Source organism: Colletotrichum fioriniae (genome assembly GCF_027942845.1).
Source record: "Colletotrichum fioriniae strain IMI 355084 chromosome Unknown scaffold_1, whole genome shotgun sequence".
Lineage (NCBI taxonomy): Eukaryota > Fungi > Ascomycota > Sordariomycetes > Glomerellales > Glomerellaceae > Colletotrichum > Colletotrichum fioriniae.
In genome coordinates, this window is record NW_027076837.1 from 105364 (window position 1) to 125257 (window position 19894).

At 54.0% G+C, this 19894-nt stretch overlaps 5 protein-coding genes across 5 annotated transcripts; 3 read left to right on the forward strand and 2 right to left on the reverse strand.

Moving 5' to 3' along the window:
• Nucleotides 1–1113: 1113 nt before the first annotated feature.
• On the forward strand, nucleotides 1114–6421 carry N0V96_000024 (uncharacterized protein; the record flags this gene model as incomplete). Its single annotated transcript, XM_065755795.1, has 6 exons — nucleotides 1114–1285; nucleotides 1336–3069; nucleotides 3130–3760; nucleotides 3891–4065; nucleotides 4128–5630; nucleotides 5681–6421. 6 exons carry the CDS (start codon nucleotides 1114–1116, stop codon nucleotides 6419–6421), a joined length of 4956 nt encoding a protein of 1651 aa, XP_065615035.1.
• Nucleotides 6422–7553: 1132 nt separating this feature from the next.
• Nucleotides 7554–9506, forward strand: N0V96_000025 (uncharacterized protein; the record flags this gene model as incomplete). The annotated part of the gene is made up of 1 exon (XM_053191830.1): nucleotides 7554–9506. One exon carries the CDS (start codon nucleotides 7554–7556, stop codon nucleotides 9504–9506), a length of 1953 nt encoding a protein of 650 aa, XP_053050914.1.
• A 984-nt stretch (nucleotides 9507–10490) lies between these two features.
• On the reverse strand, nucleotides 10491–13816 carry SPT5 (transcription elongation factor spt5; the record flags this gene model as incomplete). The annotated part of the gene is made up of 3 exons (XM_053191829.2): nucleotides 10491–11119; nucleotides 11176–13411; nucleotides 13556–13816. 3 exons carry the CDS (start codon nucleotides 13814–13816, stop codon nucleotides 10491–10493), a joined length of 3126 nt encoding a protein of 1041 aa, XP_053050913.1.
• Nucleotides 13817–14860: 1044 nt separating this feature from the next.
• N0V96_000027 (uncharacterized protein) lies at nucleotides 14861–16164 on the forward strand (the record flags this gene model as incomplete). The annotated part of the gene is made up of 5 exons (XM_053191828.2): nucleotides 14861–14917; nucleotides 14982–15089; nucleotides 15160–15813; nucleotides 15879–15988; nucleotides 16122–16164. The coding sequence occupies 5 exons, from the start codon at nucleotides 14861–14863 to the stop codon at nucleotides 16162–16164; spliced, it is 972 nt and encodes a 323-aa protein (XP_053050912.2).
• A 397-nt stretch (nucleotides 16165–16561) lies between these two features.
• N0V96_000028 (uncharacterized protein) lies at nucleotides 16562–19894 on the reverse strand (the record flags this gene model as incomplete). Its single annotated transcript, XM_065755796.1, has 4 exons — nucleotides 16562–17058; nucleotides 17119–17716; nucleotides 17780–18877; nucleotides 19163–19894. The coding sequence occupies 4 exons, from the start codon at nucleotides 19892–19894 to the stop codon at nucleotides 16562–16564; spliced, it is 2925 nt and encodes a 974-aa protein (XP_065615036.1).

Consider the following 19894-nt stretch of genomic DNA (forward strand, 5'->3'; position numbering starts at 1 on the left):
TGAAGAGGTTCTTACAGCCCAATGTCTGTATTCAGATGTGGAGAATTGTCTGACATTTGATGTGTCTTTTTGATTTTGATTTTGGAAAAGAACCAGCTCTTCAAAGTTCCGTTCATCGTTTTGAAATCGACGTAAAGAATAATGGCATCATTGAAAATCGGGTTTTCTTTGTTTCTCGCTTCTTAGATTAAGCTGTGCAACCATTGTCAGGGTTCATCAAATCTTCAATGGCATTTCCGAAGCTTCTAGAGATGGTCCGGGGGGGGGTCCCATTCACTTCGACGTCTCTGTCCAGGTGCCTACTCACAGACGTCGGCATCAACTGACATACATCATGTCTCAGCTGCCGGGTCAAGGCATAAGAAGCGTGAAAAAGTTTGCTTCCTACCTCTCCTGGCCCATGTACGTTCGCAAGGGATGTCCAGTGCGAACAAAGATGTCTCGCTTCGATCTTTCACCGGTGATCATGATCCTGACGAAACTTTGACAGACAATGGACAATGGGTATCAGTTTGCCAAATTTGTCAATGCAGACATATTGATCTTGTCAAAGGCTTTGGCTATTTCGGAATGCCATTCACACCTTGATTCCATCAATGATGAAGCATGCTTCATCCCTCTGAATAAACTCGTTCGTTGATAATTGAGACGTCTTTTTGCAAAGCTTCTTGGTCGACACAGAACACTTTTCTTCTCAACCTTTGCTCAACTCACCACTCTTTCTATTCCTTCTCTGCTCTGCCTTTGACTCGTACACTGTCTATTAACTCGGACTTCAGGCTTGTAAAACTCCATTTTCCCGTTCATCTCGGCATGTCTGAACCCACCAAAAAAATAAACGACCCCCAGCAAAGGTACAATCCTCTCATTAGACCAACCGATGAGGACTGGAATAACATCCATGGCCACTTCAAAGATCTTCTCAGCTTTCCTACCACGCGCACGGGACAAGTCTTGGAGGTTTACTTTACATCCCATGAGCGGAAGCTTTTTATGCCAGCTACGGAGCCTCGCAGCTTGAGGGATTGTCAAGAAGACAACGCCCGACGATACGAAAGCTTGATTGGCAATAGATTTAAAGAATGTCGCCCCTCACTGGCAACGAAATTCACGATGCTCTACTTCGGACTGCCTGTCGAGCCAATTTTGACTGAGCTGACGCGCTTTTCGAAGCCGGATTTTGATGTGGACGACTGGGATGAACTCTGCACTGCCGAGGTCCGCCCTCCCCTGCACTTTCTGACAGCCCACGACCAGAGAAATTTCGGATACGACTACATGAGAGGTTAGTAACTGCTATCCAAGCACACTCAGTCAAGCTAAGACGAAGAAAAGGAAAAGAGGAACAATTCAGCACCATCCCTGTGGCAGCTGCTCAAATGCCAGACGCCACTGGTGAAGGGCTAAGCCTTAGAGGAGGGGGCGACGATGACGATGCCTTGATGGTAGATATGGACTATCCGCCAGATGATGGTTTAGACAGAAGCCTTGGCCCATCGGAGACTGCCATGGTTATGGCAAACGAAGACGGCGATTCCTTGGGTGACGGCTCCAGCAGTGAGATCGTGACGATGCCTGTGTCGGGCATATCAAACAAAGCCATCTCAGGAAGAGACACTTCCACGCCTGACTCGAGGCAACGTCAAAAGCAGTCGGCAGTGACCTCTGAAACCGGGCAACCATCACCAGAATCGGACAAAGTACATGGATGGGTTCCTCTGTTTGGATTCCAAGGCAGAATCATGTTCGATACGGACGACATGTCCACGTTTCAGGGGGCTGCGAGGAAGCTCTTGTCCCTGCGCCAACGGGAGCAAAGCGACATCGTACTCGTTGAATTTGATCTCAAGACGGCGAAGGTCATGCGGCAATTCGATGACAACATTCCGCTCAACCCCGTTAGTGATCTTGCGGAACACCTGAGCCAGGCAGCCAAGTCCGCATCCAGCTCGGCCTGGTTCGTGCTTCGCAGAGGCGAAGAACTTCCCTCTGAATGGGAGCCTCCAGAGGCCTTCTTCTTAACCACGCTCATCAAATTGACTTATGTTGACGACGACGGGCGAGAAAACCTCTCGTATCTCAAAGTGCCCGACGACAAAAGCTTCTTTGGCCCCAAGCAAGTGGGCTACATTTACCCTGCCAATAAACCCTGGGGTTCCAATCAATACATGCCCTTTATCACGACGGCACAAGAAGTATTGGTGGGAAGACCGGATCGGCCAGGAGGAAGTCACTGTGATCTTGTCATTTCACGTGATGAAGAGCCAGAAGGATCATCACCACCGTGGTATGGTGGTCTGGAAATACACCGCGATCTCTGGGATAGCATGCATCCTCTAATCAGCAAGGGTCAAGCTTTCAGAGTTACAACTCACCCCGTGGCCAACGATACCGTTGTGTTCTACCTGCCGGGAAACTCGAACAACGCCAGAACTCTCAAGAACCGAGAGTGCCTTCGACGAACAGGCTCTGAAGACCCATATCCCGATGCCCTGCAAAAGGTTGACCTAATGACGAAAAGCGTCAAAACGCCCATGGAAGCCTCTCACTACCTGATTTGGCGCGGAGTCGACTATTTCAACCCATCAATCAGTTGCCCTGTTGGAGCCTACAGCCCAGTTCGATGGAATCATCGGAACAAAGATTCTTCGAAACAAGTCCAGAAGGCGCTGTCAAAACTCATTGCCCGCTCTGTCGACGACAAGAATGAGCCCTGTCAGTTCTTCGTGATCCAGCCAATGGACGATGCTGAAGATCCATGCATGATTGAGGCGGTTGAAGGACGAACAGGTCAGGCAAATTTCAGTATGGAGCCTCTTACTATGAAAGCGTTGAAATCTACGCTGGAACTCCTGTATACTGGAGACGAAGAGATCGCCTACGACTCTGAGAAGGACAGCGTTGTCATGGAGCCTCTTTTCGACGAAGAAACAATTGAAGGGAGTTGGAGCCCGGCCAGCTTCGTTCTTCGGCCGGCCGCCACCGACTCCGAGGCAGCCATGGCCCGGCGGTTCATCCTAACTCAGGTGGTGCGAGCAGACGTCTCGCAAGACGACGAGTTGGACTTTGGTGAGAAACAATGCTTCTTGAGTATTCCCTGAGATCGCAACTAATATGAGATGCGTGTAGTCAAAACACTGGCTAAAGCAACGGAGGCAAATAATTACTGGGGTCCTCGGTATGGCGAAGTGGCACCCTTTCGAAAGGAGTTATCCCTGCCAGCAATCGTTCCCCCTGGCAAGCTCCGTCCCGTGGTTTTCCATGAACAGAAGACGCCGCCTCCTGCCCCTCGGAAATCAGCTCGCCCTATGCCGAGAGAGCCTGACCAGACACCCCGTGAGCGAAGTTATGTGCGACAGCCAAGTATCTTCGACATGGGTGTCTGGAACCCCTCCTTTCCGTTCAACGCACCGCCCGTGGAGGCCGTTCTGAGGACCGGGGCGGGCCGCGTCCCTATGATTACCAAGAACGTTCTCACGCCCAGTGAGCAGCGGGAACTACAGGATAAAGTCTGGAGTCTCTCCAAAGTCAACCTGGCTCGGCTCGCTGAGTGTCCGTACCAGAAATGCCGGTTCACATATCGCCAAGATGAGGACGAGACGCTTCTGGTGCATCTGGAGAAGACTCATGCCGAGGAGAAATGCCCGTGGTGTGATACCCAGCTCTTCAAGCACTGGTCCTATAAGCAGAAGGAAGAACATTACAGAAATTCCCATGCAGACCAGCTGCGAAAGGTGCTTCAGCTTCCCGAGAGACCCAAGTCGCATCCGCCTTCAAACCAAAAGGCCGCCCCCGAAAAGCTACGCAATAGCCCTGCGGGGCCAACTACATCTCTTTCAACATTTAGAATCACCGACCAAACCAGACCTCCAATTGGCCCGTTGCCCCAGCCAGGACAGCCAGCGAAAGCTAGCGACAGGGAGAAAGGCTATCGATACTGTGATCGTTGCGGTCGTGACCACAAAGAACTCAAGAGCTATGAGGACCGAAAGCATCATGATCGTGTTTGCGTCCCCTTGGCTGAGGGAGCTGGGCGATGTACATTCTGCAAACTTTGCGGAGACCGTGAGTGGAAGACTGAGAAAGATGCCACAAATTTTGCACCTTTTGACACTTATCCACACAAGTGCCACGGCACTCTCCACGAAAACAAGCCGCATTGCACCAAGTGCGGATTCTCGATGAAGAAATTCTCCGACGAGAAAATCGACAGGCATCGCAAGTTCTGTGGAGGCTTCTATGGCACCCTGGGTTGTTTCTGTCCGTACTGCCAGAAATCCTTTGTAAGCGATGGAACCCAAGAGCCTATTGGTGACATCAAAAATCACATTACGGCTTGCCCTAAACAAGAGGGCGCCAAGCCAACACCGTGGGACATCTATTCAGAAGTCTTCTGGAAAGACACTGACAAGTCGGTCGACCCTCTCTTCGTGGGGGCCGCGGAGACCTCCGCGGCCTTGTTCAAACAACAGCGTCGTCCTCGCGCTTCTAGTCGCTATCTCGGCCACCCTCTCATGTGGCATGATAAGCCGGGACCAATTCCTATGTCGGATCCGCCTTCTGAGTGTCCTGCCGCCGGGTGTCGGGAACCTCTTTTCGGCCTGACGCCGTCCGAGGTTCTAGGACACTTTGAGAAGAAGCATTTTGAGGAACCCCTGAAACAGTGTCCGCTCTGCCATCTCTCGTTCAAGAGGCCCAAGGAAGATCGCGAGAAGCAACCGGAGCTCGGAGAGTGGGAGGATAGGAAAGACCAGGTCTCCCACATGGAGTGTCACGTCTATCAACTTTGGGACATTTTGACTGGCAGTACTCGGCCTCCTGCCATGGTCAACCAGGAACCCTTCAACCCGGGCCACAGTCTTTGGGATCCCGAGAACGAGAGCGCATTGGATCGGCGTGACAAACGCTGTCCGCACTTTGACCAGTGTGGCGCCATGGTGGGCTTCATGAACCAACTCCAGTGGAACGAGCATTTGAAGAAGGCGCACGCTATTGAGCCCCTTGAGGCAAAGGTTGTCCGAGACATGGACGCTGAAATCGCGGCTGCTCGCGAAGAAAGGAGACAGCAGAGAATTCGCGAGGGAAAGAATCCAATCCCAGGTCTGACAGCGCCCAAAGATATACGAGACAGGGGATCGGGGCCAGTTGCGACAGACGAGACGCAGACAGGAACAGGTCCCAGTGTCCAGCCCAGTGGAGATCAAGAGAATGACCCAGAGTCCCACGACGTTCGGCAGGAGGTACCCGGCCCCAAGAATAGTACAGCAAGAGGACCAAAACCCGGGAGTGCAGTTCGCAAAGGCCATCGAGGCGGCCGACCTAATGAGCCTGGGCCGATTCTCTCACCTCCGCCTACAGGTTCCAAACCGTACACAGCCACCGCTTTGGAGGATGGATCTTGTCGAGGGGAGAAGCCGCCAAAGGGTCCGAAGGGCCCGATAAAGAACCCTCCTAAAGATTCTGAAATAGTAACTACGGAATCCAATAGTGTCAAGGAAACGCCACAGCCAGACGGCAGTACGCCCGCGGCTAAGTTTGTGCCGGCTGACGACATGTACTGTTCACGGTGTTTGCGTCCGATTCCCAAGAGTAGCCTGAAAGGCGAACCTTCGAAACAAGCGCAGATAGACGTGAGTACTATAGAATTCTGAGGTATACAGAGCTAACTCATCACCTTTAGGCACACTCGGATCCGAGACGTAGCTGCCGAATTCCAGCGAGACAAGGTCGAGTACAACTTGACCGTGAAGACAAGGCCATATTGGCAAGCAAAGTCGGTTGGATCACGCAAAAAGATATCATCAAAGCGGGCGGTGTGACCAAACTCAGAAAAGCCTTTGTCAAAAACAACCCGGAGTTGAAGATGACCATATACCCCACCGATAACAGATTCACGGATATGAGGAATTTGTGGACACGAGATCCGAATCATCCCAAGAACGAAGAGAACTGGGGATTGCGTTTTCGGCCCCGAAATGAGGATGACGGCTTGCGGAATTACCACCCAGAGAATGATGAAGCCGAGGATGACGATGAAAACGAGGAAGAGGATGAAGAGGTGGAGAGAAGGGCCGGCGCAGATGGCGAAGACAACGACGATGAAGAGGAGGACGACGACGATGACCAAGGCGGCTCCGGGAACCGGGTTAAGCAGAAGCGGAAGCCGTATCGTGGATCTCTCACCCACGACCCGACATACCGAGACCGTGGGGAAGAGGACGATCTGAGCCAGACTAGCGACAGGGAGCTGGTATCGGAGAGCGGGGATGATGGAGCTGGTGCCTTTGGTGGATCTTCTGGGGCAAAGCGGAAGCGCGAGACTGGGGAGTCATCAGGACAAGGCAGCAAGAGGGGCAAGGCTAAGACGCAGGAGAGGCATACTAAGAAGGCCAAGGTGGGCGCGAGTTCTCAGGGGCGATGACAGGGTGGTGAGTGGTGAAGTAAGTGTGAGTGAGAGATATGATGGGAGCTTGAAGTAAATATTGTTAGCTACAACAGAGCTTATGTTGTTGAGCTCTTTTGCTGAGTACATAATGTGAGAATAGCTTCATCTACTAAACAGTTCCGATGGCTCCGTTGAGTAACATGCTTGGAATGATTGGTAGTCCACTCAGTTGCCCCATTAACAATTGGCCTATCCATGATTAGCCTACATATCAAGAAGCTGGATGGTCGGTTAGTCGCCAATGATCCGGGATACATGCCAAATGAGGATCACTTAAAGTTGCGGGGAAGCAAGGGCTGTAGTGTATACCGGACACGTGCAGGATTCAAGAAGCAGATAGTCGCAGCGGGAGGACTGCAAGCTGAGAGTAGGTGAACTATAGTCTAAAGGTGACTGCCGTCTCCATGACGTCGGCGACTAACAGGGCCAAGGATGGACGTTGAGACGTATCCGGGCCGGGCTGTGACGGTGTTCGGGGTCCACGTGGGCGGTTTCGCGGCTTTCATCGGTCTCGTTCGGCCACTTGAAGCACCATGACACACGGATTCTGATGGTTTCGAGTTTATTGGTGGCTGGAAGTCTGATAACGTGCCCTTGATGTGGTCCGGGACATGTGGGACGCCAATGCCTTCGATGTTCATTGAGAAGCAATGGTTTGAGACATGTAAAAGCGAAAGAACCCCCATGTCGTGCCCAGCGTGTCCAGATCTGATGTCTTCTTCCTAGAACTGGTCCCATTCACAGTCGTCTGGCCAAAAAGTCTGCTTACCTAAGGAACAAGAACCAAAGGTGGATCCCTCGGTCGGCGACGTTTGTGGTCGCCGGTGAGAGGCACGTATCATCTGCATAACGACATTTGCAAGGTACAAAGGTATCATTACCTTGTTTTGTGCAGACACACACGTGCCACACATAATTGTGCAGACCCACTTTCGAGTTTTTCCCTCCTCTCAAAACAGCCAAAAGGCCATCGAGGCGCAATCACGCCATCGCCCCGGTCAGTCACCTCATCGTCCAAGCTCCACACCAGAGCCGCGCTCTCGACGTCGTCTACCACCAAACGAAGCCCATCACGCCCAGTCTAGCCATTCACCTCGATCCAAATCCAATGCAAGCGCCGCGGCGTCTATTTAGCGAGCTCTTACAGCTCTCGACCAGGCGGCCCGTCCCTCTTCGTCCGACTCTTGGAGCATGGCGAGCGAGCTACATCCCTGACGCTCCTCCTTCTCCTCCAGGATCTCGTCCTCTACACGCCTCTGCCTGCTCGAGACACCCCCGACCGACAGCCGCCTCCTCCTCTTCCTCCTCCTCGGCGCCCTTGCCCGGGGGACAGGAACATACCCAGAAACACCAGACTGCCGGTACCCGGCCAGGAGAGCGCGAGAACGAACGTGAGCCCCAGCACCCACGCCGTCGCAAGGGTCCGGCCACCGTCAGTACATTGCTTGCTAGCGGCGGGCTCTTGTCTCTCTTCGTCGGCCTCTCGGAGCCCTTCCATGTGCCCACTCAGGACGAAGTAGATGCCTCCGACCCGGCCCCGTCTACCGATGACCGCGACCCGTCTATCCCTCGCTTCAGGCTCTCCGAAATCCGAAAACATGATGCCAAATCCGGCAGCCCATGGGTTACCCAAGGCGACAAGGTCTATGACATTACCGACTGGGTTGCAGCACACCCCGGAGGTGATGTCATTCTCCGTGCCGCTGGAGGTAGCATTGATCCCTACTGGAACATCTTCACCATTCACAAGTCGCCCCACGTTTATGAAATCCTCCAACAGTACTTGATTGGCTTCATCGACTTAGACGACCTTGTCGACGGGAAGCCCGCTGCTCAGGAAATAGAAGACCCCTTCAAGCACGATCCTACCCGTGACGAGAGACTCATCACCCTCACTCCCAAGCCTCGCAATGCAGAGACGCCCGTCGAAGGCCTGGCGGACAGCTACCTCACCCCCAATGAACTCTTTTACGTGCGCAACCATATGTGGGTTCCACAGGTCGATGATACCTCGGACTACACCCTCAAGATTGAGCTCCTTGATGGCACTATCAAGGAGTACACCCTTGATGACCTAAAGACCAAGTTCAAGCCTACTACTGTTGTGGCTGTCTTGCAGTGTTCTGGAAACCGCCGAAGCGACATGACCCGCAACGCAAAGAAGACCAACGGACTCCAGTGGAATGTTGGCGCCATCTCTTGTGCGGAATGGCAGGGCGTGAAGCTCACCGACGTACTAGCTGATGCCGGTATTCCTATACTCGAGGCCATGACTGGAGATACGGAGGCCAAGCACGTTCAGTTCATGGCTCTCGAAGCCTACGGCGCGTCAATTCCCATCGAATCTGCTCTGGACCCGCGTGGTGATGTTCTGTTGGCTTACTCGATGAATGGCAAGCCGCTGCCGCGGGACCACGGGTACCCGCTCCGTGCTCTGGTGCCAGGCCACGTCGCTGCCCGTTCCGTCAAGTGGTTGAGCCAGATCACCATTTCTGATGAAGAAAGTCATAGCCAATGGCAGCGCAAAGATTACAAGTGCTTTGGCCCCAACGAGACAAGCCCCGACTGGGACCGCGCTGCACCGATTCAGGAGATGCCCATCACCAGCGCCATTACCACTGTCAGATTAGGTGACTGGAAAGCAACAACGAATGAGTTAGCGGCAAACGAGGATACCGGTAGCGTCCGCGAAGCGTCTCTCATGGGCTACGCGTATTCTGGTGGCGGTCGCCGAATCGTACGTGTCGATGTGAGCGTAGACAATGGCAAGACTTGGGACCAAGCCGAGTTACTCGACGAGCCTGGAGCCCCGCCAAAAACCGGGCACAAGTCCTGGGCATGGAAACGCTGGAGGTATGACGGCGCAATCCCGCTTGGCGAGCCAGGTGAAGGGACTAAGAAGTGCACTACCCTGCTCGTCAAGGCCACGGACGAGGCGTACAACTCGCAACCCGAGAGCTACGCAGCAATTTACAATCAGCGAGGAAACTTGGCCAACGCGTGGCATCGTCTGAAGATTTGCTCTGATTGTGCCAACAAGGCCATGGTCGTGGCTAAGTAGCAAATCGGTGTACGATGTGGAGAAGAAGGCCGAGTGAGTAAATGGCAGCAAAAAGAGGTGAAGAAAGATAAGAGAAGAGAGTTTATCGATGGCTGCGGGAGTTTTGACACGCGTCGAGTATACCTGAAGCAGCGGAGGCGTATTGCGGATTCACGAAGCGAAGCCTGTTGTTCATAATTATCGGTTTGTTCTTGGTTTATTCTTTTACTCGGCGTTCACGCCAACGATAAGGTTTTTCAACAACCCAAGGTGATTTGGCGGTGTTTTCTTCTGTTCACTTTTATTCTTCGTCTTCTTCTTCTTTAAGAGCTCGAATGCGGCCGTAGAGAGTTAGTGTCGGCGCGTAGTATATAACCCAAATTGAGATGATATTGCAAAAATCTCCACGTCCCTTCGTATGCCACAAACAACTCGTGTTAAACTGCAACATTATGAGCTAGCAGTAAGCTGTGACGCACACTACTATAACTAGTAGCAAGAGCTATCCAGAGTAGATCGGTGATGGCCAATCGAGGACATATCTTACGAGTAAAGTAGGTACGCTGACCTACGGTGGTGGAATCTCTGAAGCAGCAAAGTTCTGTGCACCAGTAATGTAAAATCTAGTGAACTGAGTGAGTAGGGCAGACGAACAAGCTGCAAATACTTGGAAAGGGAACAGCATGATGGGCACTCAATATGATCAATGGGTAACACAACATCCCTAACTGGACACGACTGAAACTGTACTACTCGTTGATTTGGAAAACAAAGATTCAGAAGCAATGAGTTACGCCCTTTACAGGATATGATTTCACCCAGATTCGAACTCGGGTAAGTGAAAGATGGTATGTTTCCTGTTACTAACGCGCACGACTTTGGGCGCATCTTCCTTTTCTACACAAACGCCGGATAATGTACAACCTTGCCTTGCCTCCCATCAACAAATGCACAAGCCAGCTAGAAGACTCCGACGGTCTCCTCTCAGATCAACACCCTTGGCATCTAGTCATCGTCGGTATATCTGGGTCCGCTGGCCGCTGGAGTCTCGGGTGCGCCATAAGCCGCGGGAGTCGGCGCACCGTAGTAGGCTGATGAGGAGTTGAAGCCACTGGCGGCCGGAGTAGGAGCACCAGCAGCCGGTGTGGGCGCCGAGTCTGCTCCCCACCCACCTTGCCATCCGCCGCCTGGAGTTGGGGCACTTGCGGCACCTGGCGTAGGCGCCGAGTAGGCACCAGGAGTAGGGGCATTGAGAGCTCCGGGTGTTGGTGCACTCAGAAGAGCGCCACCGGGCGTCGGTGCGTCGTAAGAGTTGCCGGGTGTGTAGCCCCATGAGTCGCCTCCGCTAGCGCCGGGTGTAGGCGCAGAGCCATAAGCAGGTGTCTTGGATCCAGAGCCCCAGGCATCTCCGCCTCCGTACGCCGGCGTCTTCGAACCAAGGCCAAAGGCGTCATGTGCTGGTGTCTTTGCGCCTGATTGCCACGCAGGGGTTCTTGAACCTCCGCCATACGCGGTGCGGTTGCCATCTCCGTAAGCAGTTCGAGAGCCATCGGCCCAGGCTGGGGTACGCGATCCGCCGTAATCTGGGCCACTTGACTTCCAAGCAGGCGTGCGACCACCGGTAGGTGCAGGAGCTTGTGTTCGTTAGCATCCGTGTTCAAGGGAATGGCGAATTTGAGGGCTGACTTACTCCTTGAGCCCCATGCCGGAGTTCTCTCTGGGCCGCCAGAGGCAACGGGGGTTCGGCCTCCTTGCCAGTCTCCTCCATGTCCTCCACGGCCACCACCTGGAGGACCACTGTGTCCACCACGACCTCCACGACCGTTGATTTCAATCTTGGCTCCTGTGATTCTATCCTTGAAGCTCAAGTGATCTTTAGGTACAGTGATTGTCTTACTCTTAGTGTGCAGCTCGACACGAGCGTGTGTGTCAGTCGCATCCTTGACAATTCCCAAAAGACCCTTGTAACCGCCCTTTCGGATAATGACTGTCTTATCGATAGCACGATCACGTCCTCCAAAACTCTTGGGCGGTGCCATCTTGCTCTCAGATCCGTTGGGGTTGCGCTTCATGGCGGGATTCATCTGATCTAGGTTGGGACCGGCTGAAAGCACACGCCCACCCTTGGCCGCAATTGTGTTGACGTTTCCAGCCTTGGTCACAAAAACGCCAGCGTTCTCATTACTGTCGGTGTTGTGAAGGAAGAGGTAGGCACGGTGGATGTGGATAATCTTGCCCTGGCGTTGCTGACCGCCATACTCCCTGACCACATCGTCGAGTCTGATTTCGGAGCCGTTTCTATCGGCGGCCACGGCGATCTTCCTCTTCGGCAGTTTGTTGGCGATCTGCGAAGGCATGACTTGCCGGGTGTCTCCATTCTGGTCGAGAACCATCACCGACTCACGGTCAACCTTGACAATACAGCCAACTGTCGTGGGGTCTAGCTGGACGAGGTCAAACAGCTCGTACTGACCCAGCGAGCCCTGTCCTCCGATGTCGCTAGCTTCCCGCAAATCTTTGCTGAAGACGGTGACTTCGGTGTTGGTTTGATCGGTCAAGAAAGTAACTCGGTCTTCTGAGATCTTGACGACCATACCAACTTCATCGCGGAATCTACTGCCGCTAGTAACCTTGACGTGATCTCCAATCCTGAAACGCTTTCTCAGACCTTTGGTCGGCACCTCAATAATTTGTCCGGCTAATACTCCTTCTGTGACTTGCATGGTAACAATGTCACCTTGGACGTTGGTGGCCTTGCCAACCACGCCCTTCTGCTCGCCCTCGTAGACTTCGATAATGTCCCCAGGCAGGTAGGTGACATTGATGTTGCTGTCCTTCAAGCTCGATGCCAAAGCCTTCAGGTCGAGATTCTCGGTGCCGTCCTCAGCACCGGAGGCAAACCTGGTGACCTCCTCCAGGGTCGGGTTGACGTCCGTAACCACCAGTTGCTGGATCTTGATATCCTTGACTTGAAAGCCGTTCTCGAACTCGTCGCCCATGTAATTCCACACCTTGGTGGTGGGATTACCCTGGATATGTCTCGGATGCCGCTTGCGAGCTTCGGTCTCGTTGAAGAGGCGCTGAGGTGGGCGCGGGCCCGCTACACCGACAGGTCGCTTTCTTTTGCCGTCGGCAGTCACCGCCGATAGCGCATCGTCTCTCATTCCATAGTCGAGACGAGGGATGAACCGAACTCTGGCCTCGAGGCCGTTCTCAGTGACGTCGATGACCTGAGCAAGATCGCCAGCGTGTTTGGCAGGCTTGCGGAGTCTCACCCACGCGCCGGGCTCCAGGGTGGGGGTCTTGGTAACACGAAGCAGGTCGGGCATATCCTTGATATCGACGAGAATCATCTTGGATCGCGGGTAGACGTTGAACATGCCGTCGAGAGCAACCATGATATCAGTGGAGCGATTGGCTTCGACATAGATGTAGCCTTTCATGACGGAGGTCGGGCCACCGCGCTCAAAAGCAGAAATAATGGCCAGTTCGTCCTTAGTCCCAAGTCTCTCTTCGATACGCTTCATGATGGAGAAGACCACCTCCCGCTCCTTGCCCTCCTTACATCTGACAGCCCAGATGGTAGGATCATCGACACTAGGCATCAGCAGGCGCTTAGGAACGACGGCCGAGTCTCCAAAGCCCTTGTTCGGGCGGCGGTTGCCGTAACGCTGTCGAAGGATTTCGGCTTGCTTTTCAGCGTCCATACTCGCCTCCATCTCGCGCCGACGGTCTAACTCTCTGTGACGTCTGTCATCATCGAGGCCTCCGCTCTCAGCAATGTCGTCGGGATGGGCATTGTCGATGAAGTCTTCAATCTCCTCGCCGTCTTTCTCCTCATCCTCTCCATCCTCTTCGTCGTCGACTTCGGCCTCGATATCGAAGAAGGCGGCTCGGCGATCCTTTCTGCGCTTGCGACGATGTCCCTATTGATCACTTATTAGAAAAGTTCACGCTGAGAGAAAGAGGAGGCTATGTCGGGGGAAGCGATGAGGGCAAAGATTTGCCTAGCGTCTTCCCAGTGTAGCTTTGTGTAATAAGGCGGACGGCGCGGGCAGCGACAGGCTTACCTGTTGAACATCGTCTTCGTCCTCGTCGTCCTCATCCTCTTCTTCATCGTCGTCGTCGTGTTGGCCCGCATCATCTTCGTCTTCTTCGTCGTCGTCGTCGATTACTCTCGATTTAGAGGGAGCAGGTGCGTCGTCAGCAGGGCTGCTTTCTCGAGCATGGTTGTCGCTGGCTGGTTGGTCGGGTTCCTCGTCGGACAAGTCGGCGGGCGCAGGGTTGAAGTCATCCTCCTCCTCGGAGTCGTCATAGCGGTTGGAAGACATGGTGGGAAAAAACGAAACGACACTTCGAGAGTTTCAGGTTTGTAGGTTTTCCGTGATGTTGCTGATGCGAGATCCTTTCCGAGGTGAATCTGCAAAAGAAGCAGAGTATCCGTACCAAGGGAAGGAAACAATGGCCCTTCCAACTGGTTCGCCTGATGGCAGGCAGCGACCTTTTCTCCGGCGAATCAATCAAGCAGGTAGATGGAGGAAAAGGCCAAAGGATTTTGCTGCCGGGTCGAAGGGTGGGATTGAGGTGAAGGTGAAGGTAGAGGAAAAGGCAACGGGAGGATAGAAAGCTCAGCACAAGCAAAGGCAACGACTAAAGACGGGCGAATAACGCGAAGGACATCTCTGTCTGAAAGGGGACTAGCGTGGTCGTTCCAGACTGACACCTGAGGCAAATCGATAGGTGGTAAGGTAGGTAGCCTGTAGGGTAGGTGCTCTGCAGTGGATCCGGCCTACCTTCCTCGCAGCTCCTGTCATCCCTCCACTGCATCCCATCTCCGATTAAATTCCACTGCATCCCGTCCTGGCTCCACTGAGTTGGAGGAGAAGAAGCTGTGTTGGCAGCTATGTGAGTATTTTTAATAGGATGCATTTCCTGAATTGATGAGACCACTGACAAGGTAATTCTAATTTCAATCCACCTCAATCATCAGTCTAAATCTAGCAAGTAATCGTGAATGGATATTGAGGTGCAGGAGTGATAGAAAGAGTAGCAAACATGAGGTCACGATGAGTTCTGATGAAGATATGATGGTGCGATTGAGTACCTCACCTATCATGAATTTTCAAACTCATCAGACCAGTCGCGCCTAAGTATTTTTCTACATTGAAGTTTTGCGTAAATATGGCACACTCCAAATGCCCGACTTGATCCATCAGAGCCGATAGAAGCCTCGGCACCTAGTGCTTCTCCAATTCATCAGAAACAACAGCCCTAAATGAACATCTTCCATCCATAAAGAATAGGAACTAGCCCCTACATCTGGGCACTTTCTATCTTCTTTACGCAAAAAGTATCAAGTCAAATTTAAGCTGAAAATGGTCGGAAGCTCGAGACAAACGATAAAGGCTGTTGTTATCGACAAATTCATCAATGTGAGTCCCAGTCTCCTAAAACTTTGCTTCAGCTTCACAAACATAGCCCTAATTCGTCCTCAAGGACTTTGATGAAATAAAGGTCTCCGATAGTGACCGGCCGATCTCCACAGCAGACCGCTACCTCATCCGAGTCAAGGCTGCTGGGGTGAACTTTGTCGATACCCTCTATGTAAGTCCAAGACAAGTCATAACAAGTCCTCTCCCCAAGATGAGTTGGATGACTGATATTTCGCATATAGGCTAGGGGAAAACACCAAAACAACCGATCCCTGGTACGGCCGCCTTTCACACTAGGCCTCGAGTTTGCCGGCATCATCCTCTCATCCCCGCCTACCTCCGAATTCCGTCCCGGCGACAGAGTATTCGGAGGCAGCACAGGCTCCTACAGCGAGATCATCTCCCTCGACGGCTCAACGCCCCTCCATCGTATCCCTCCGCAATGGACATTCGCCCAAGCCGCCGGACTAGCCGCCACGCTCCCCGTCTCCTACGCAGCGCTCATCCAGGCTGGTATTAAAACCGGCCAGACCGTCTTGGTCCACGCCGCTGCCGGTGGGCTCGGTCTGATGGCCCTTCAAGTTGCCGCGGCCGTGGGATGCCGGGTGATAGGGACAGCGGGCTCATCCGAGAAGTGCGACGTGGCTCGACGTTCGGGGGCTGATATTTGCATCAACTACTCCGAGGACGCGGCGTGGTGGGATCGTGTGCTGGAGCTAACCGATGGGAAGGGTGTCGACGTCGTTTTTGATCCCGTCGGCCTCGTGGACCAAAGCTTAAAGTGCATTGCTCACAGAGGCAAGATACTGATTGTAGGGTTCGCTGGTATCAAGGGCGATATGGAGAAAATCGCCATGAATAGAGTCCTACTTAAGCAGGTGTCTCTGATCGGTTATGTAAGTATTGGAGATTCCACAACCACCACCCACTCGAAGTAGGGTAGCTAACGAATGCCCCATAGCGATACGGCGAGAGCTTGCGACGGTATCCTGAAGAGGAAAAGGCCATCTGGGACCAGCTGAAACCCTTGATGGACACTGATAAAATCCGGCCTGTCATCTATCACGCTGAGTATGCTGGTCTTGAACATGTATCCAGGGCTCTCAAAGACATGGCAAGCCGCAAAATTTGGGCAAAGCAGTTATCACTTTGGATAATGACAGTGGCGGTCTGCCTTTGACAAAGCTCTAATTCACAGCAATAGACTCTTTGAGCGAAAGGCTGTGTTTTCAAGTTACCTAAAATAGGTACATGTATTGAGGACACTGGGAACGGCCACATTGGTGCGGGACAAACACCGCACACTATTATAACATTTCCTTCCGTCTTCCCCGTTCGACTGTGCCCGCCGGTATATAGCCATCCACTGTCCCAAACTTTTGTTCCTGACCATCGACCAGAGGGGGGCCATACTGACTGAGTCCTGTGGTGCATTGAAACCAACTCACCCCCAATGACTGCCTATTCCAAGTGAATTCATTTGAAACATACTTCACAGACAGTATGCCCTTCCCTACAGCCGGCTCAAGAGCCGATCCCCAAACGCCAGGCTTTGCGATGCATATATCATGAGTGACCAGCCAGATCTATGAACAGCGCAGCAAGGCGGTCGGATTAGTTGCTGCTCGTCGCCCTTGATCCCTTTCAGGCGCCGGTTCGTCCACATGTCTTAACACCCCACAGGCCCCTGCCGGCGCTGACTCCCAGCCACTCTCCCTGGTCGCTAGAAAGATGAGGCACCCAAGCAAGGTTGCCGACTTCGTAGTCGCATTGCCAGCTAGCGTACGGGCTTCTCGTGTTGTCTGACTGGGCGGCACCGTTGGCTGGAGGACCACCACCAAGAGCAGGGTTGTTGTTGTACACATCCCATAGCAGCACCTGGCAGTCGTCGGCTCCCGAAGCCAGAACGCCACGTCTCGTAGGCGACCACTCAATGGAGTTCAGGGAGCCTCCGTGGCCCCTGAGTTCGAGAAGAGCCTGTCCAGGATGTCTTACATCAAGGATACGAATGACGTTCGAGTCTTGCGCAAATGTGGCTAGCAGATGGGTATCGTGGGGAGAAGTTGCTAGTCTCAACAAGGGCGGAGGGTTCGACATGGTCTGCTGCGCGAGCGTAGGGCTGATTCGTCCTCCATTGGCATCTGTCATATTTAATCAGCGTCACCGAGCTTGCAGAGAATGGTTCTGGGGATGGGGGTTACCTCGTTCATCTTTTCCAGTGGGCTCGTAGATGATGGTGCTGTGCTCCAGACTGCGCAAATCGAACATGCGGACGCTACCGTCCTGTCCGCAGCTCACGAATACGTCAACACTGTTGGCGCAGAAGCGGACATCGTAAACCTCCTTATCGTGGGCAATCAATTGTGTCTTGGCCGTCAGCGACGGAATATCCCAAATCGTGCAGGTGGTATCGATACTGGATGTGATTATCAAGCTGGGTGAAACAGTATTCCAGTCTAGCGAAGTAAGCGGTGCAGTATGATCCGGGGTCTTCGAGTTGGACAGAAGCGCGAGAGGCGTGAGTTTCGTAACGGCGGGGTCTCTGGCTCGATTGGTAATGGAATTGTTCTGGGAGACAGGGCTTTCGGAGGGAAGAGACCATAGGCGAAGGTGGTCTCCCGACGTCGCAAGCAGGTCAGTAGACTGCTTCTGCGAGGAGGGCGGTTCCCAGAGCAAGCGCGTCACAGGGTAGGAATGTGTAGCCTCGGCGACTTTTTGGAATTCGAGGTTAATTTTAGGGGTGCCCGGCTGGTAGACATCGTTGGGCGTCGGGACCATTTGGGTATCGAGGATTTGGATCTAGAGGGAAACGATAGTGTTAGCCACACCCAGCTGCCAATAGCATTGCGGGGGAAATCTTACGTAGTTGTGTCCATCTTCTAGATAGCTGCCAACGGCAAGCTTGCCAGCGCCGTTGCCCTGGGGAGGCCACTTGCACCAGTCGAAAGCATACAGGGCCCAAGGAGCGAGGTAGTTGCTGGTTCCAGGCTGGGCATTGGCAAGCTCATATGCAGCGCTACCGGGCACGCCATCGGACATGCTCGAGTCGGCGCGGGGTCGAATATCGGCCAAGCCCAAGGGCGTGTTCGAGATGTTTCGCTGGGAGCCGGGCGCATTGTACTTTTGGTCTGGCGGAGACATGAATTGAGATCCTGAGCCGCTGGGGGTGGTGGGCGTGTAGGGCGCAAAGGACGAGCCACCTTCGTATCCGGCAGCAGGCGAGGAGCGCGAGTAGCTGTGAGACAGGCTCAAGCTGGGAGGCTTGGAAGGTGTCTGATAGTCTTGCTGCTGCTGCTGAGGCTGCATGGCAGACATGTTGGGAGCGGTGTTGGCAGAGATGGCGGGAGGTCGACCACCTGCACCACCTGGTTGCAAGACGTTGGGCACCGACGATGTGCTCTGGTAAGGAGGCGCGTGGGGGTGGGTGTTTGGAGAGGACTGCTCCAGCTTGATATGGGGTGCGGCGGGGGCAGTAGAGGATGATGAGTATTCGCGGGGTGAAGGCTGGCCGTGCTGGATCATGCCCGCTGGCATGTGCAATTCGTCTTGCTGGGAGCTGTAGGTGCCAGTGCGTCGCGGGGTGCCAGTTTGGAACTGGGGTTGCGACTGCTGCGGCGACTGCTGCTGCTGCTGCTGCTGTTGCTGGTTCATGGCTGCGAGAGCAAAGGAAGAAGATGGCGAGGAGGAGGAGGATGGCGTTGGCGCGTGCAGCAGTGTGACGGAGGGGGAAAGGCCCGGCGGCCCTGATGTCTCAGTCGCAGTGGAGTGGGTAGGCAGCGAGTTGGGAGAGTCTCGGTGCAGCTGCTGGCCATGGGCCGGAAGCAGAGCGGCGGGGATGGAGGCACGCTGCTGGTTGTGCTGGGAGTAGGACTGGGAGTGGGAGTGGGAATGGGAGGAAGGAGGGATGTTGGAGGAAGAGGAAGGCGGGTGAGAGGAAGAAGCGGGAGAGTAGGGGTTAGACTGAGAGTAGGAGTGGGAATACGAATGGGAGTGAGAATGAGAATGAGATTGAGAATGAGAGTGAGAGTAAGAATGAGAATGAGACTGAGAGCGTGAATGGGAGGATTGATGAGGCTGGAGGGCGCGGGCGGAAGCGGAGTCGGTCGCTGTGGTGGGCGCACGAATGGCCGCGGCGCTGTTGGTGGTGGTGGTGGTGGTGGTGGTGGTGTTGTTCCTATTGTTCGTGTTCTGGTAATAGTCGCTGTCCCAGTGGAAGTTGGGGACGGCGGGGGGATCTTTGGGCACTAATGGCCCAGGCGCACCAGCGGCGGCGGCTGCTGCTGCTGTTGTGGATGCGGACGTTGACGCCGGTGGTGTCGAGGTTGAGGTTGATTTCAAGGCTTCCGGGGTGTATTGAAGAGAGGAAATAGTGGAGGGAGAAGCGAGCCCGATGCCGAGCCCGGCGTGCGGAGGACCACCTGAAGGATGTGAGTGGTGGTTGGGCTGGAAGTAGCCAGACTGTCGTTGTTGTTGTTGTTGTTGCTGTTGCAGAGAATACGGCGAATATTGCGATTGTTGCGACTGCTGGGAGTACACCGACGACGAGTAGGAAGGTACCGGGTTGGGCAGCGGTGGACGGGTGTGGCCAGCCGTGGTACCACTGCTACTAGTACCGGCGGTTGTACCTGCAGTTGGATGGGCATTCAAATTGACATTGACATTGGCATTGGCAGTCGCATTGGAGGCTGAAGGTGCCGTTGCCGCTGCCGCTGACGCTGACGAAGCAACGCCTCCAGACTCAAAGGTAGAAGAAGGAGGACTGCCGGAAGCTGGAGGGGAAGTGCTGGCGGCGGCAGCGGCAGCGGCAGCGGCCGGGGCTCCAATGGACCCCAAGGCCTGGGCCGCTTGCCAAAGAGCCGAAGATGCGCTTAGGCGATGCTGGTGGTGCGGACGCCATTGTTGCTGTGGCTGCTGTTGTGTCTCGGGGTCGATGCTCTGCTGCGAGGCTGTTCGCCGATGGCCCAGAAAGTGCATCAT